General features: G+C 37.0%; 1 protein-coding gene across 4 annotated transcripts in view; it reads right to left on the bottom strand.

The window, feature by feature from the left end:
- The window catches only part of GLCCI1 (glucocorticoid induced 1), a 51,423-nt gene that overhangs the window by 5,289 nt on the left and 30,524 nt on the right, over window positions 1-15,610 (bottom strand). For 2 of the 4 annotated variants that reach the window (XM_030264716.4, XM_072925555.1), the window contains exons 4-6: window positions 10,447-10,563; window positions 8,344-8,496; window positions 2,187-2,397 (exon numbers count right to left, since the gene is read on the bottom strand). In XM_030264716.4, coding sequence (XP_030120576.4) covers window positions 2,187-2,397; window positions 8,344-8,496; window positions 10,447-10,563 — 481 coding nt within the window. The remainder of the gene's footprint in view (window positions 1-2,186; window positions 2,398-8,343; window positions 8,497-10,446; window positions 10,564-15,610) is intronic. The other 2 variants (XM_030264717.4, XM_072925556.1) reach the window with 1 other exon arrangement.

The following is a 15,610-nucleotide window of genomic DNA, read 5'->3' as shown; positions in this document are numbered from 1 at the left end:
AATAACTCAGTTTTTTAATGGTAAAGACAAGTCATTTCCATCAAGAGGAAAACTAAAACTTTAGAAAAGTAGCAAGAAAATGTCACCAAAACATCTACATTTGGTTACACAATGCATATTTCCAAACTCAACAAGCCTCACATAAAAACTGGTGATGGTTTTATTCTAGCTCACAAAAGCTTTTAAAATGAAGGTATGAAAACCTTCCTAAGTTTTTATGGTATAGAACAATTAACAGCCACAACAAATGTAATAAACTGTCCCTCAAACTTGCTATTCTGTTTTAATTTCCAGCCATATCTCTCATTTATCTATAATTTAATGATTTTGAAGTAATATTCTAATTCAGACCAACCGGCCTGTAGTATCTGGATGATATGAGAGCAAAAAGCACCTTTCTGACTATACTACTACAACCTTTGAAAAAATTACTTTCTCTTGGAAAACTGCTACATGTTTTCCTAGTTTTTACCTTGCCCTTAAAAAATTAAGTTGTGATGAGAAGTTCAAGGTTTTATCTTTCATATGCACAGTATAACATACCTTACTTTAATTTTAAAATGCAATTATGATGACTTTAAAAAGTGGCTATTTATCATCATCACCTACACACTTCTCCTGGAGAAGACTTTTGATGCAAGCCTAGCATTAAAGCCAGTCTTCAAACCAAAATCCACAAATAAGTATCTAATCATAAATTTCACTCCAGTCAGCTGTTCAAAAAATCCAAGGCAAGAGATAAAAAGCCTTGAAAAGCATTAAAGAGGTTAGATGCACTATTTCAAACTGTCTTCACTCACTACTGCCAATAAATGTATCACTGAAAATTCCCATTACTGTGATAACCAAGTACTGACTGCAACAGGAATTTCCTTTCTTTTTAACTTATATTTGTTATCAGGACATATATGAACCAATTTACCTGTCAAGATGGTTTTTTGTGTGCTAATACTTTAGTAGATGTTTCTATAGTGATTTAGTCTTGACAAGATATTAAAATTCACATGCATAGTATAAGAAAGAGGAGTATGGTGGGGACAAGCTAATAACACTGATATTTTTGGAGCATAGCCAACTATCACATTGAGCTAAGACTTTTATTTTAATGTGGTTAACTTGCACACACCCACCCCCAGTTCAGGATTTGGGCAGATGGATTTGTTTTCCACTATTTCCTTTTAAATACAACATGGGGGAAAAATACTTCTCAGAAATCAAGAAAAGCTAGTGTTTCTCCTCTTGACTTCCCCAATCCTATTCCCAAATTACTTTAACTCTTAACAAACAGACAGCATTTACAAAAACCGTTTATCCTTACTTACAACCTCAAAACTCTGTTATCTTTAGCTCATTGGTAAATAAATATACGCTTAATCTTAGAAGTTTTAATTTCCTCTGTGGAACTTACTCCTCTTAGCTTGCATTAGTTACCCAAATCCTATATGCTCCATATGAGTCCACATTTCACCTAGCTGACCAGAAGCACAACGGCAATTTTATTAATAAACAGTTGTCAAAAAAACGCAGTGTATTTTACACTGGTGCCTATATTCTCATACTCCATAGTCTGTCAGTAACTCTAAATTACTGAAACTCCAGTTGTACTCCCACTATAAAACCAAACATTTTACAGACTTCGAAAAAAACACAGGATATTGATAAATGCATAAATTATTCAGAATTTTTGATCTGTAATGCAGCATACGCAGAGAAGTAATTACCCTCCACCAGGCTGTTCAAATAGATATCGGAGCTTCTCACCAAATAGCTTCTAGTAGAATGTGAGAGTTCAGAAGCAGAGTTCTTTTAAAAGCAGTCCAAAACTTCATCACCATTTTCAACAGTAAGCAACTCACCTACAATAAATATAGTCTACCACAAACCTTCCTGAAACCTTTCTTAAATGTAAACACGTTACAGTCTGAATTCTTCACATTAAAATCTTCATAAATAGGTAACTGTTTGCTGTGCTCCTCTGACGTATTTATGGAAGATGTTTGTGAAGTTTCACAAACAAGAGGGAAAAAGATATGTAAACAAACAAAACCAATTTTCAGATAAATCCTCAATCCCTCCACAACCATCAAACAAAAACAAAAACTGATGTAATGAGTAAAATGAAGGTAGCTGTAAAAGGACGACATCACATGCCTCCCATAGGTAAAGGCAGGCCATTCTACTCTCACCTTTATCACGGTCATAGAGCAAATCTTCTGCTGAACAGGGACTCCCATCCTGAGATTCAGGAGGGCAAAAGGGAGAGACACATGGTGAGTGACTGCTGCAGCTGCTGCTGCGCTCCTGGACAGACGGAGTCTGAGTGTCAATGCTTCGGGTGCTACTACTACGATAGTGAGCAGGCAACGGCGCCCTTCGACCGTCAGGGATATCCAAAGGCTGCAAGAGAAACAAGCAGTTACAGAAAAAAGATCAAACAAGCAATGGCAGCCTGTAGCACTCACAAGCAAAGGCCTTAAGAAGAACAAACAAAGCATTTTAGAAAGAACAGGGAGATCTCACACAAAAAAATAATGTAGTGTACAACGGATACAACATACATTAATTATTCAGAGTACTGGGGCAATGTGCACACGTTCCAATGCAAAGTTAGCATCCACCATTCAACATATACCAGTGTTATGTTTTTATGGTTTTTACAGTTGTAAAAAAAAGCAAATCTCCCTCACTAATTATATGTAGTGCTACAATTTTCAATAAAGGTCACTGCTATTATAATACAAAAACAAGTACCCTGACAGAGATCACATTTGGATAAAAGGGAAAGTAGAAAATGTCAAATACAATAGCATACTATTGCCATAACAACCAGTTGAATTACAATTATAAAAGGAAACCATCCAAGTTTTGCTAGTAAGTTGCAATTCTCCGGCACACCCCTACATTCCATCCTTCTACAGATGATGCACACACACAGGCTTGTAACAAGGCTCACAAGCTTCGTCTTGAGCCAAAGCTAGTAAACTCTACCTGCATCAGCCTAGCCGGCAAGGGCCAGAGCAATGGTGCATCCCATTCTGCAACGTACTGCATAGACATGTGCACAGCAGTAGATTGGCATGCTCTACTTATTTGTCCTTCCCAATGGAAAATTAGTTTTTAAATAAAGACAGTGTTGCTTTAAATGTAAGAAACCAAGTGGGAATTAGTCTTGCTTAGAAGCAAAGCGGGGAAAAATGTCTGCAAGAATTAAAAAAGTTTTGTTCTCACTTCAGTGAGAACTGTGTCCAAACCATAAAGAACAGCTTAAATGATCTAGCTACAAAAAAATTAATGTCTTTTTCCTTCTCACTTCAAGCGAGTGAAGTTTATTGCCTCTCTTCCACATATATTCCAAAACTGTAACAGCTTGTTCCAGAGATGAAAATTCAACCCAACACTTTTGCTAGCAATGAGGACTTAACACCTATTGGCTGAGTATCACATTCTCCCTTTTTCAGAAACAGTCTATCCAGAAAATCACCACATATTACACAAAGAGGCAGACATAGCAGAGCAGGAAGATAATTTTCTTCTTATGAATCTTCCAGTTACTACCATTTCATATTTCAAATAAGAGCAAAGAAACACACTATAAAGAGAACATTAGGTGCTCCATCAGACGCTGTAAGGTTTGGGCACAGCTGTGTGGTCTGTTCCAGCAGCTCACTTCACATTGCATATGCATTACAACACGACTTGCTGTTCTATTCCCATCACCCCAACAGGCCCTGACTCATTCACTGCACAGAGACCTGCAACTTTGTAGCATTTGTTACTCAGACAGAAGAGAGAAAACGAGACTGAAGCTGTAGAAAGAAAGCAGTCCCATAATTATCATAACCAAACCAACAAGGAAAAAAAGACCACACCAAAAAAAAAAACAACCAACAAACAAAAACCCTAAAAAAAACCCAACTCCCAAAAACTGCCATACAAAACAGCATTTTTACTTCTCTTTCTGCCAGCAAAAATTCTGTGAGATGTCAGTGAATCAACTGAACCAACCTCTATCTTTTACAGTATCTCTTCTGGATGCCCACTTTATACGGGTCTCATTTTTAAGTCCTCTGCATTAACAGATGCAGAAGGAGACTACAGGCGCTGCATTTTGAACTCCTAAAGTGGAATGCAACATCCTGAGTTACCTAACAACTACACTACAGAGTCCTGATGGATTTGTCCTTCCCCATCCATAAACTGTAAATTGATATCATCTTCCTTCTCACATAACTGTGATGGTAAAGTGAACAAAATTTTGGACATGCTCTTATTACAAAGAAGCAAAATCTCAGGCAAAAATTCAGATTTCTGATTTCAAAGCAAGGTGTAACAGTAAGCATGAGGAAATAAACTAAGGAGGAGAAGGGAAGAACACCAAACAGCTGCTCATTAAAGGCATACACTATGGTCTATGTAACAGGTAAAACAAGGATTCCAGGGAGGAGAATAAACCAGCAAGTGATCACATAATTAAAGACTTCAGGATAACACAGATGTTCTTCCACACCTGGAGCAACAATGTAGTCTCAGGCAGTCAGGAAGTATATCCCACATCACATATTTCAATCTCCCCTGAACTAAAGCCTGAAGTACAAAAATAATCCATATTTTTAGACACATATCTACATATACACATAAGCAGAAAAAGCTAAATATTTATCATTTTTAACAAGTGCAATAACATTTATTAGGCATAGAAAATTCCAGTTAATATCTCAGATTACTGTGTTCTTGTATTTATCTTTCCCTCACTGCTGACAAGTGGAAAATCTCCAAGAAAATATCAACTAGAAGTATTTAGCTTGTTAAAACTTTGGTTTTTTACATTGATCAGGTTTGATATATATTCTTGAAGTTACTTTCTATGAGTCATGCCTGAACTATTCTAAAACTGAAGTTCTCACAACCTTACAAGATAAGAGAGTAACTAATTTGGTACAGCTGCTATTACTTCCCATAATGCCCAATACCTGGAAAACAACTAGAAATTTCTGCATCCTACATGCTATTTCTTGAGGGTTTTTTTCTCAAGGATGTCCAGTCATGTATTAACTTTATGCCAAATGCATTCTGAAGCGTCACTTTTCCATCCCTACTGGATGTGTGTTCTTGGACACAGTTAGATATTGCTCTCATCTCCCAGCAAAGGTATGAAAAAGCTGCATGTGACAACAAAGCACGCATTTTTTCAATAATACACTGTTAACATTCACCAATTTGTTTTCAGTATCAATCTTGCTGGAAACAACCTCAACAATGTTCAAAGAATCAGGAATACTACCAGACTATAACAGCATTGCCAATGGGAGTCTCCTCATAAGCTGCACATCTATTTGGGAGGTAACTTCTTCAAAGCAAAGCATTCAATGCTATTGATTTAAAAACTTTCCTCTAGACTGGAACAAAAAGGCCAACACAGGAAAGTGCTTCTTCCTGCTGGCATCAGTGTAGCAATCAATGCACTAGATAAGGTTCAAGTGCAAAAAGCATAATGTATCCTAGGAACAAACACCTGGAAAAAAAAAATTTCTCAGATGAAGTCTATGAAGAGTTAAGTAAGGATCCTCTGCATCTGTACAAAATGAAAGAAGTCATTTTATTAACGGGTTAAGTTTCCAGATAGGTACATAAAACCACCTTGCCATCTCCTTCCAGAAGCATTAGAAATCAAACAAGGAACACAGTAATCAGTTTACTTACATTGCCTGACAGGCCATCAAAATTAATTTATTTCTAATTACTTCTGTATACTTGATAGTTCTGGTAGAATGTTTTTCCTAACAGGAGGCCTATGAATGTGTCTGTGTTCTGCTACAGGGCACTTTTCATGATTTTCACTATTGTATTCCAGAAGAGGGAACACTAATTATCCCCTAATCCCTACAAAAAGTCCATCATCCTTTTGCACCTGAGTCTCCAATGACGGTGTTGTGGAATTATTTACAATGGGACAAAGAACAAAAGCCAGCAACAACTTCACAAAAGCTCATTCCATCTTACAAGTTATGGTGAGAACAGAGACACACCATTACACCTTGTCAGAGTTAATCAGCAAGTTATAAAAGAAGGAAGAAAAATATATCCAAGAATTTTGAATAAATGCATTAGAACATTTAATTAAAAGTTTATTAATAAATTTGAGGAGAAAGATATTATTAAGAAATTACTCAAAAAGGCCAAATTAGTTTTATGAAAGCAAAAAGGAAACACCTTCAGCTAACTAAGCAAGATGAATTATGTGAAAAAATACAGCTACGGCTAAACTGCAAAAACGAAATTTTTTAGTATTTTGACCAGTACGCAATCTCTCTAAATTTTATAGTCAATAGGATTTTTAAAAGGTAATGACACAAAGACACTACTAATCCTCAACTATCTTTATAAAATACAAAAATAACAGGACAATACAAGAGCGGTTTGGTTATTTTTGCTTTTATAACTACAATTTTAACCATCATTAAGATTTTAAAACAAAATTTTTTAAAAAATGTTTCAAAGAAGTAACAGAACTAAATCAGCATGAGTAAAGACAGAAGACATATACCAAAGCAACAAACTCTCTTTGACTGTGCTTTTAAAATAGTATCTAAAAATACAAAATGTTACAGCAAGCAAGAATGGCAGAAAACTGAAAGAAAAACAAACAGGTTCACTAGAGTTTGGTTTCCTATGTTTTATCTTTTGTTCAGTGATTCCTAACCTTTAACCTAGCTGCCCTCACTCCCCTAGGCTAAAACACAGCTAAACTGTTGTATGAGGAGAAAGTTCACTGGCAGCAAGACTTGAGTAAATGATGATCTTGTTATGCTCTTCCATAAGCAAACTGAGATCTTGAAATCTCACAGACAATGCTAGGAGTCCCACTCTAGGTCCCACAAGACCAGACTTCACAGAAATTAACAATTGCATAGCAGGAAACAACCCTCTGCCCACAAAGACGGACTTGACTTCAAGGGCAATGCTGATTTATGACTTTCTTTTGTGCCTGAAGCTCTTGCCAGCTGAATGTTTGGAGGAAGGGTTCACTACTGTCTTGGTTGCGTAAACTCTGAGCACCTCTGGCCCAAATCCAACAATGCACTTAAGTATGTGCTTAACTGTTTTGCTGGATCAGAGTCAGTACATTCAGTAACACAGGAGAGCTCTGCATCCCAAGCAATAAGCTGTTAAAACCCAAGGACAACATTTACAAGGGTGATTTGTCTGACAGATAAATGAAATATCCTCCAACTACAGGAGATTACAACCCTAGCCATAGCAACATCAATGGTGGCAACTACAATACACACTTTTTGGTACTCTTTGGAGATGCTGCCACAAGGCTTGTTGAGCTGGGCTTTCAGCTTGCATATTTGATTTTTATTTCTTTATTACCCTGGTACCATACACACCTCTTCTAAAGGGATAAGACAGCTTTAGGAAAGAAACCAGCCTAGAAGTACTACTACAGTTTTTCATTTTCGAGACTGTTTTGTCCATACAACTATGTGTCTGGAGAAGCCAAGACTACTCCAAAAATTTTTAAGTTTACTACTGACATGCAGAATTGCAAATATAAGGTTTCAGAATCTTAAACCTCTGATGGAAGTTTTATAGCTTGACTTGTGTATGGAACTGCTATTGTATGACCATTCATGAGAAAAGCACCTACAACTTGGAGAAGATTAGGAAAAAAACCATGGAGTACTTTATTCCACAGCAGAAAATTTTCACTGGCTGTTTAGGAAACAGTGGCTGTAAACCAAGCATTCCACATTTTCAGTGTCATCAAATAAAATGCACTAAATTCCTCAATGAAAAGTCTAACGCTCCAAAGAAAAGCTGCCCCATGTCAGTATTTCCCATACAGAGACCTCCCATGACAGATCACAGAGGTTTCATGGCAGTAAAATGGTCTACATTTCCATTTCAGTTCATAGAAAAAAAACCCCAGTAAAACTAGAATGGAGAGCATAGCACTGGAAACTTGCATCTTGCTCAAGAAAAAGAGTGCAAAATAAAGTAAATATACCAATCTCCTGCTCTCTAATTATTTATTACTGCAGCCTGAAGTGTCTGAATGCTCAAACACTTGTATTTCTCAGAAAAACTTGCAAGCTCTCTACAGAAAGGGCATTCTAAACAACATAGGTTTGGCCAGACGCCCTTTAAAAATAAAAAAGAAAACTTTAAAAAAAAATCCCACCATGCTAAAAAACTGAAACAAAGTTGTCAAACAAACAGTTCTTTGAAGAAAATTATTTGTAATTTCAGCCACAATGAAGGCTCCTCAAAAGGAAGGTTTTCCCTGTGTTTATAGATCACAAAGAGATAACAACCATAAACCTGTTCCTGTACGCTTACCTTGGATACCTCTTCTTTTCCACTGTTGTCCTTAATGAATACTTTTTCCAGTTCAGGGCTTATTCCTTCTACATTACACGGCACACGTGAAGCAGTTGATTTTGGCACTGAAATGCTTGACAGTGGCATAGGGACAGATCTGGAAATACAAGCCTAGAAGGTAGAAAGCAACATGATTTAAAGATGGAAAACAGAATAAAGGCAGAAGTCTGAGACCAAAACTAAAACATTACTAAGTAAAAAGTTGTGTATTAATTTTGCCATCTAGAAGATCATCTTTACTTGGTGAATTTAAATAAAAACAAATGCCTGCATAAATCAAAAGCCAATAAAATAATCTCTACTTAACTCAAAGAATAGCTGTAAAATAAAAGCATTCTATGACTTCACTTGGAAGTAAGTAGACAGGTGTATGTACTATCCAGAGGCACAGACTAAGGTTTACACTGCAGGAGGATGGGGAGTTCATGGGGCCCTGATGCTAACTGGGATCCAAAAGGCATTTCATAACATTCCTAAAGCTTAATGACTCAACTGAAATATTCACTTAATGCACTTTTACTCTCTTTTGGTTGGCTTTAGCAAATGTAAAATAAAACATTCATTCTAAACCTTTAATTTCATTAGCTTATACCTTTTCAGAACTTTATATCAAAGGTCTTAAGATAAATCATCCTGAGTTTAAGAAATAAGCATCTACATAAGTACAAATATGATTCTCAGAAAAGCCTGTTGAGTGGAGCTCTGTTACCAACAGGAAACGTTCCCAAGAGTGCAAAAATGTCTTGCACAGTCAACCTTAAAAGCTTCACCTTGGCAGCAGCTACACTGACAGCCATGAACAGTCTCACGTGTCAATCAACGTGTTCTCCTCCTCCTCACAGAATCACAGGATGTTTAAGACAAAACATAAACATTTTTTCTGAGTTCTTATCAAGTGAATGTTGCATAATGTGCAGCTCCCAAGGTGCAAGTCATTTGCCTGCAAGCATTCTCTGACTGCCAGAATACACAGCCTGAAGAATGGCTTTATCAAAGAACATCTTCCTGAGAAACCAAAATGTGATATGAGCAACGACAAAGCAAGCTCCAAGTACTAAAGAATGTTTCTTCACAGCATATGTCTTAGGTGGGTTTCAATCTGTGTCACAGACTGTCTTCAATGTCACTATAATGGCACAGGTACTTGCAACAGCTTGCTTTGAGATGTAAGGCAAAACCCTTTTTGATGCCGAATGTAGTAGGACCCTTTGTTATAAGGGCTAACAGGCTCAGGAAAAGTATCAAATTCCTATTGTCTTCATGCATTAGGCTTTGACCACAAGATTTTATCCCCATAGAAGGAATGTAAGGAATCAGCCATCACAGCTCAAACAGCTGCTGTAACTAGCTGCTACAGAACACCAGGTAGTTAAAAAAGTACTCAGGAAATACCATGATAGAACCAACTTTTCAGATATTCTAAGAGTGGCCTGTTAGTAACAGGGATCTACTATAGGTGAAATTTAATCAGAACTCAAATATTTGCACTCTCAAATAAGCCATAGTTAAATGCTTTCTACAAGTGCCTTAAGATTTCTCAAGATATTGGCTGAACCTCACCTGAGCTTTAGAACTGTAACTGGGTTTCAATTTTGCTGACAGGTTGTAGTGACTAGATCATGACTGCTTTGGGTATCCTCCACTGCACCCTTCTTTGGTACTTTCTTTTTCTTTATTTCCTAATTTTATTTTTTAACTAGCCCAGATGGAATTAGGTTGCAAAATTGATAAGCAAATACCTTCCAGAGGAGCTTTGAAAGTTCACCACAAAAAAAAAAGAATCTTGGAAGCAAGTATGTGTCCCTGGAAGCACAGCCTTATCTGGCCATGCCCATAACTTTTACAGCATCATAATATCCAGCTGCTATCCTGGTGCAGCCCTTCTTTTATTATATGATGACCATCAGACAAACTCCAGTGAAGGCACAGCAGTATCACACTGATAAGCATCTGATGTACCACACAAGAGAACAAACACAAGACAGATGGGAAGGCTCAGCAGGCTATTCAGCCAACCCTGATAAGGTGGGAGGCTGTTAATATAAGGAGCTGCCCACTTACCTGAGTCTGACTGATTGCTATATGGTTGCCATGGAGAGGTGACTGACGTTCCTTCTCTTTGTTGTGACGACTGCTCTGCTTACTGCGCTGAAGCTGCTGCCTCAGTTTGGCAATCTGCTGGAGAGAAGTTCAGGTGATGTGAGAATGAGTTAGCAAATGGGTAACTGCTCATATCTTCATATATAAAGTGAATCATGGACATTTTAATCCTCTTTGGAGGATTTTACAGGCATATAGGATTGCCTTTCCTTGAAGTATGAGCATTAAAGCTTCTTTCTGTTTATCAGATACTTACTCCAAAGCATCTTCCCTATTCCCCAACCTGAATATGACAATAGGCTTAGTTTATTTATTGAATTTCCTCATTTACCATTTACACACAAGCACTGTAGGATCTGATGCAAATAAAAGTAGTCAGAATGACAATTTGTAGCATCTTCTAATCTGTAACTGGTTTAAACTGGGGACTTTGAAGCCTACAGTTTAATTTGTTTGATCTTAAACCAAAACAAAGTTTTTTCATGATAATTTATCATAAAAGTAAAGAACCTGCACAAACAACTGGCACTCAAAATGCACTATTCATCTTGGAGTACTTATTTAATATATTTAATAGCACTACCCTGCAGGCAAAATTATCACAGATTCTTTCAGACAGATGGAATTATCTTTCCTGCTGTCTGCTACAAAGATGTCTAATCAAGAGTTACATTTTAAATGTCAAATGCAACTAAAGCCATTATCCATTTGACCTGCTCCTTAACAAGAAACCAAAGAATTTCATTTTGGGATTCCTCAACTTATTTATTCCTCCTGGGAAACTTCTACATGAAAGAGAGTACTTACCTCTATAAACATTGTCTCAGAAGTTTAGATGTGTGCAAATTCACACAACAGGTACAGACACTTCCTTAAAACTGGATAATTTGTTCCCTTAGGCTCAAATCCCACTGTTCCTCATTCTCAGCACACTGGAATATAAGGCCATGCATGGCCCCATTTCATTTTTAACTCAGCTAGAAATACAATTTTTAAAAACCTGAAGGGCAAGTAAGGAGAATGAATGCACGTGGAATTCATACATCAGCTGGAAACTAACCTCTCTTTCTGAGTGACAACTCACAAGTACATGCACTCTGTGGTTATTTCCAAGTAGTTAAATATATCACTGGTACTCTTGCAAAGCAACCCTGTGTCAGAGAATCACTTCACATCACTCTTCACAGTGTCAGAGATGACAGTGTTTGGTGAAGAGGTTTGGATGGAGCTCTGCTGCAGGCTGTGAACTTTTCTTTGCGCTGTTTCTGGTAGCACTCACAGAAGAACAATCTATCTTTAAAGCTTCATATCAAGTTTTGCCACAGCTCATTACCCGTATTTAGAGAGCTGCTACTCAGAAATGGCTGAATATTTTGATCTTTAAACAACAGACAAACAGTTCAAGAGTTCCAAAAGGGTCTGTGTATTGAATATATCCAGAAAAACAGAGCACTAATACAACTAGATTACTTACACAGATGAGCTACATTTAGAGAACTGGGACACTAAACACTTGATCAAAGGTACAACTTGAGCAGCAAGTTGCAAGAAACTTTGTAGTCTGAAGAGGTATTTCTCTAAAAAAAGAGGTATCTGAAAAAAAATCCATTTGTCTAGAAGTTTCCCCTTCTCCTTGTAGGAGTAACAGCAATCAGGAAACCTAACTCCATATATGAAAAAACATGCAGGTTACTGCTCTGGCAAACATACACACATTACAAGTATTTGTGCCTTACACTGGAATGTTGAAGAATGGGGAGAACTGGGAAATAATCTTCATCTTCCCCTTTAAAAACAGAGGAGAAAAATGATGTCCAGATCAGAAGGCAGCTGTGGACAGAGATGGCTGGCTACAAGAATAATCAGAAAGCAAGGAGAGTGCTGTATATAGATCTTTCATTTATATCGCCTCTTCTTGATTCTATGAACTTCCTCCTAAGTCAAAAAGTTAAATACAGTATTTTATTTAAATTAAATAAAATATGGTTTCTGAGTTTTCCTCAAGAGCACATTATGAAAAGAAAATATCTACATAATACTACCTCAGAGATCTGACTGACTGATTTCTGTCACAAATAAGCTTGCAAATCCTTGACAACATAGCCTCCCACTGTAAAATTTGGATAGTGAAAACTCTAAATGGGAGAGTGTTGATAGGCTGGTATGTCTCTAGGCCAGCCAAAAACCTTGAAGCTCTGATACTGTGAAAGGAATCAATGGATCCCTGGAATTTAAGGTTCTCTCAGCCACCTCAAGAGTATGTGTATTTTGCTAGTCAGAAGGTTCTTGACACTAACAAAGAAAAGAGTCCTTGGGTCACTGAGGAGAAACAGAAGACAGAAAATTGTTGATTTGATTGTGTATCTGGAGCTGATACAATCTCTTAAGCTAAACAAGCAGTGCAGTGAAGAAAGAGATGTGCCTTCTTAGATCGTATGTCCTTAGCTCTGAACTTGCAGGACCCTAGCTGTCCATGATGTGGTAGTTACTTTTGGACAAGAAAACGAGAAAGTAACAATGGGCATATAAAAAGGAATCTGCCGTTTCCTATTTGTCCTGCAGACCTGGGAGATAGAAGCTTACTGGCACAGACAACCAGCAAGCTGGTAGTGTCAATGAGTACAAAATCTGCTGAACTAAACAATGCTCCATCTCTTCACCGAGGGGAGTCCACAGAGATTCTACCACTTGCTAATCCTGAAATTGCAACAGCTTTTTTTCTTCTACAAGATTATCTTTTAATTACCAATTATTTTCTATCTCAAGCTGAAATAAAGCCAGTGCTACTAACAGGAATAGACAGCTGGGCTAGCGTCCTCAAAGTTTATCTACACCTTCTTCTCAGGCAGCAGAGAAGAGCCATCAGAGCGCCAAACATAAGCAAAATCATCTACAGTATGAGCTACACTAATTCTTGCAAAACAAATATAATTCATGAAGTAAGAAAAGAGTCTAAAACATATGCCTTGATGGCACCTGTTTTACCAATTATCTCAAAGAAGCAGCAGATCCTGTCTCTTGGGCACTCAACCAATGCAGCGAATATGAGCTAGGGAGTCTGCTGTGCAAAGAAAATGGTGCCAAGTAAGTGGTATCAGTAAAACAGGCATTTGAAGATCCAGCATTAGACCAGATCTGTGCAAAGAAAATGGGGACAAGGAAGTGGCAGGAAAGAAGCCATGTGCTACACTGGGGAAACCAAAGGCAGCAACAGAAAACTCCATTTTCACTGAGCAGCTAAGAACAGAAAGGGTTTGGGACACCACTTCCCCCACATGCCCAACTGCATGCAGTCTAATAAAAGTGAGCATTAATGTGACTGGGGTATACACAATCATATTAAGGAACATGTGTAAATTATCACAAAAAGATCTATTCTGTATCCTAAAGCACCCACTTATTAGAGATATTTAAGCCTTAGCCTTGCACATATGTGTGCTTAGATCCATAACACGTGAATTATTTTTGTATACCAACTCAAATGCTCTCCCTGCCTACCTAACTTGAAGATGAGCAGAACATTCTCTTTAGAAAATACAGCTATTTTCTTAGAGAATACAGCTGAAAGTAAAACATATTTAAAAAAAAAAAAATCAAGGAATTCATCAACGAGTAAGCTCAATTTGAACACTACTTCCAATGTTCGAATGCCATTTGTTATCTAAAACTGTTTTGCTACATTTCTACGCATAAACATATACGGTAGTAAATTTCAAAAAGTATATTTTAATTCACATTTGGCAAGTACTCTCATGTGATCGCAAGGAGGGGGAAAACACAGCACAGATCTGTGCACATTTTAAAAAAAAATTAAGAAAATTTTAGACTTTGTTCTTCCAAGTGACTGCTCTCTGTAATGTTGCTGACGCAGTGGAAAGATTATTTTCTTCACCTATTTTAAAGTAATTTATAAAAACTCCCACCAACAAAAAACACTGAGAAAACATGAAGAGCAGTGCATCAGAAACCTACACCAAGTCATTCAGGGCACAAAGTTTCAGTTTGGTTTTCATGGTTTACTGTCAGCCAAAGGTGAGATGACCATCCAGGATTATTGAACAAACAAGTCATGAAAACCCCCTATAAATATTTTTTTTGCTTGCTAAGTATTTCTAGAGCTCATAGCTGTACAACAAATAATATAATTTTTTCTATGCCAGTTGTGATATGCATGTAGTCTAATATAACTAATGGCACAAAACTGAGAAATAACCAAATTAGGTTACAACACTGGGATAATCTAAATATTCTGGTAATTCTTCCCTTTTGAAAGGACCTGGATGCAAACTAATATGAAGGAACCTGATACATCCCACCATACCTCTCAAGTGCTCACTAATATTTACCAGTCAATAGGCTGTATTTCTACAGCTCAGCCTACACAACATGGTAACTTCCTATTGCTGATCAAGCCACAAACTCCTTATTAATAAGTGAGCTCCATCTAGTTCATTAAATCTTTGTTAATAAAAAAGTTAACCAGAAAGTCAAAGAGCAAATCAAGCATTAGAAATTCTCCCTAAACCTTTGAATACAATCTTTCAATTGCTATATGAAAGCACATTAGGCATGCAAGCTCTCATATTCAATTCTCTTTTATTCCAAAGTCCTTTTCAAGTACTCTGTTAGAGCAAAAGGGACCTTCCAATGGGGGCTGCTGCTGTCTGTGTAACAGATACAGCACAGAGAGCTGCTTAAGGGAAGTGAAAAATCAGCTGTCTGAAATACATCTTTAAAAACCTATACAAAATGAAAACTACTAGTTTTAAATAAAGGGTTTTTCCCAGTTCTGGGTAAATTCCAGTGTGGGGTAAGTTATAACTAAAATTATTCCTGAACAACGTCAAGAAATTTCAAACTAATTATTCAGGTCGAAAAGGGAAAAAGTACCAGTGTCCTATATAAAGACTGACAGCAATCTTTATGTCCCAGTCAAGACATGTATCTATTGAAATAATATTAAAGCAGTATGGCATCATCTTAGACAAGTTACACTTAAAGTTTCTTAAAATCAAGTAGTAGAATCCTTCAGAATAAACAAATTCTTTAAAAGTAGATTTTGTCATGAAATTATTAAAGGAAAGTTTATATTGAGAGCTAAGGACTTCTAAATTTCTAGTAAGAC

Source organism: Taeniopygia guttata, chromosome 2 (genome assembly GCF_048771995.1).
Source record: "Taeniopygia guttata chromosome 2, bTaeGut7.mat, whole genome shotgun sequence".
In the NCBI taxonomy this organism is placed as follows: Eukaryota; Metazoa; Chordata; class Aves; order Passeriformes; family Estrildidae; genus Taeniopygia; species Taeniopygia guttata.
This window is presented reverse-complemented; position numbering and strand designations above follow the sequence as displayed.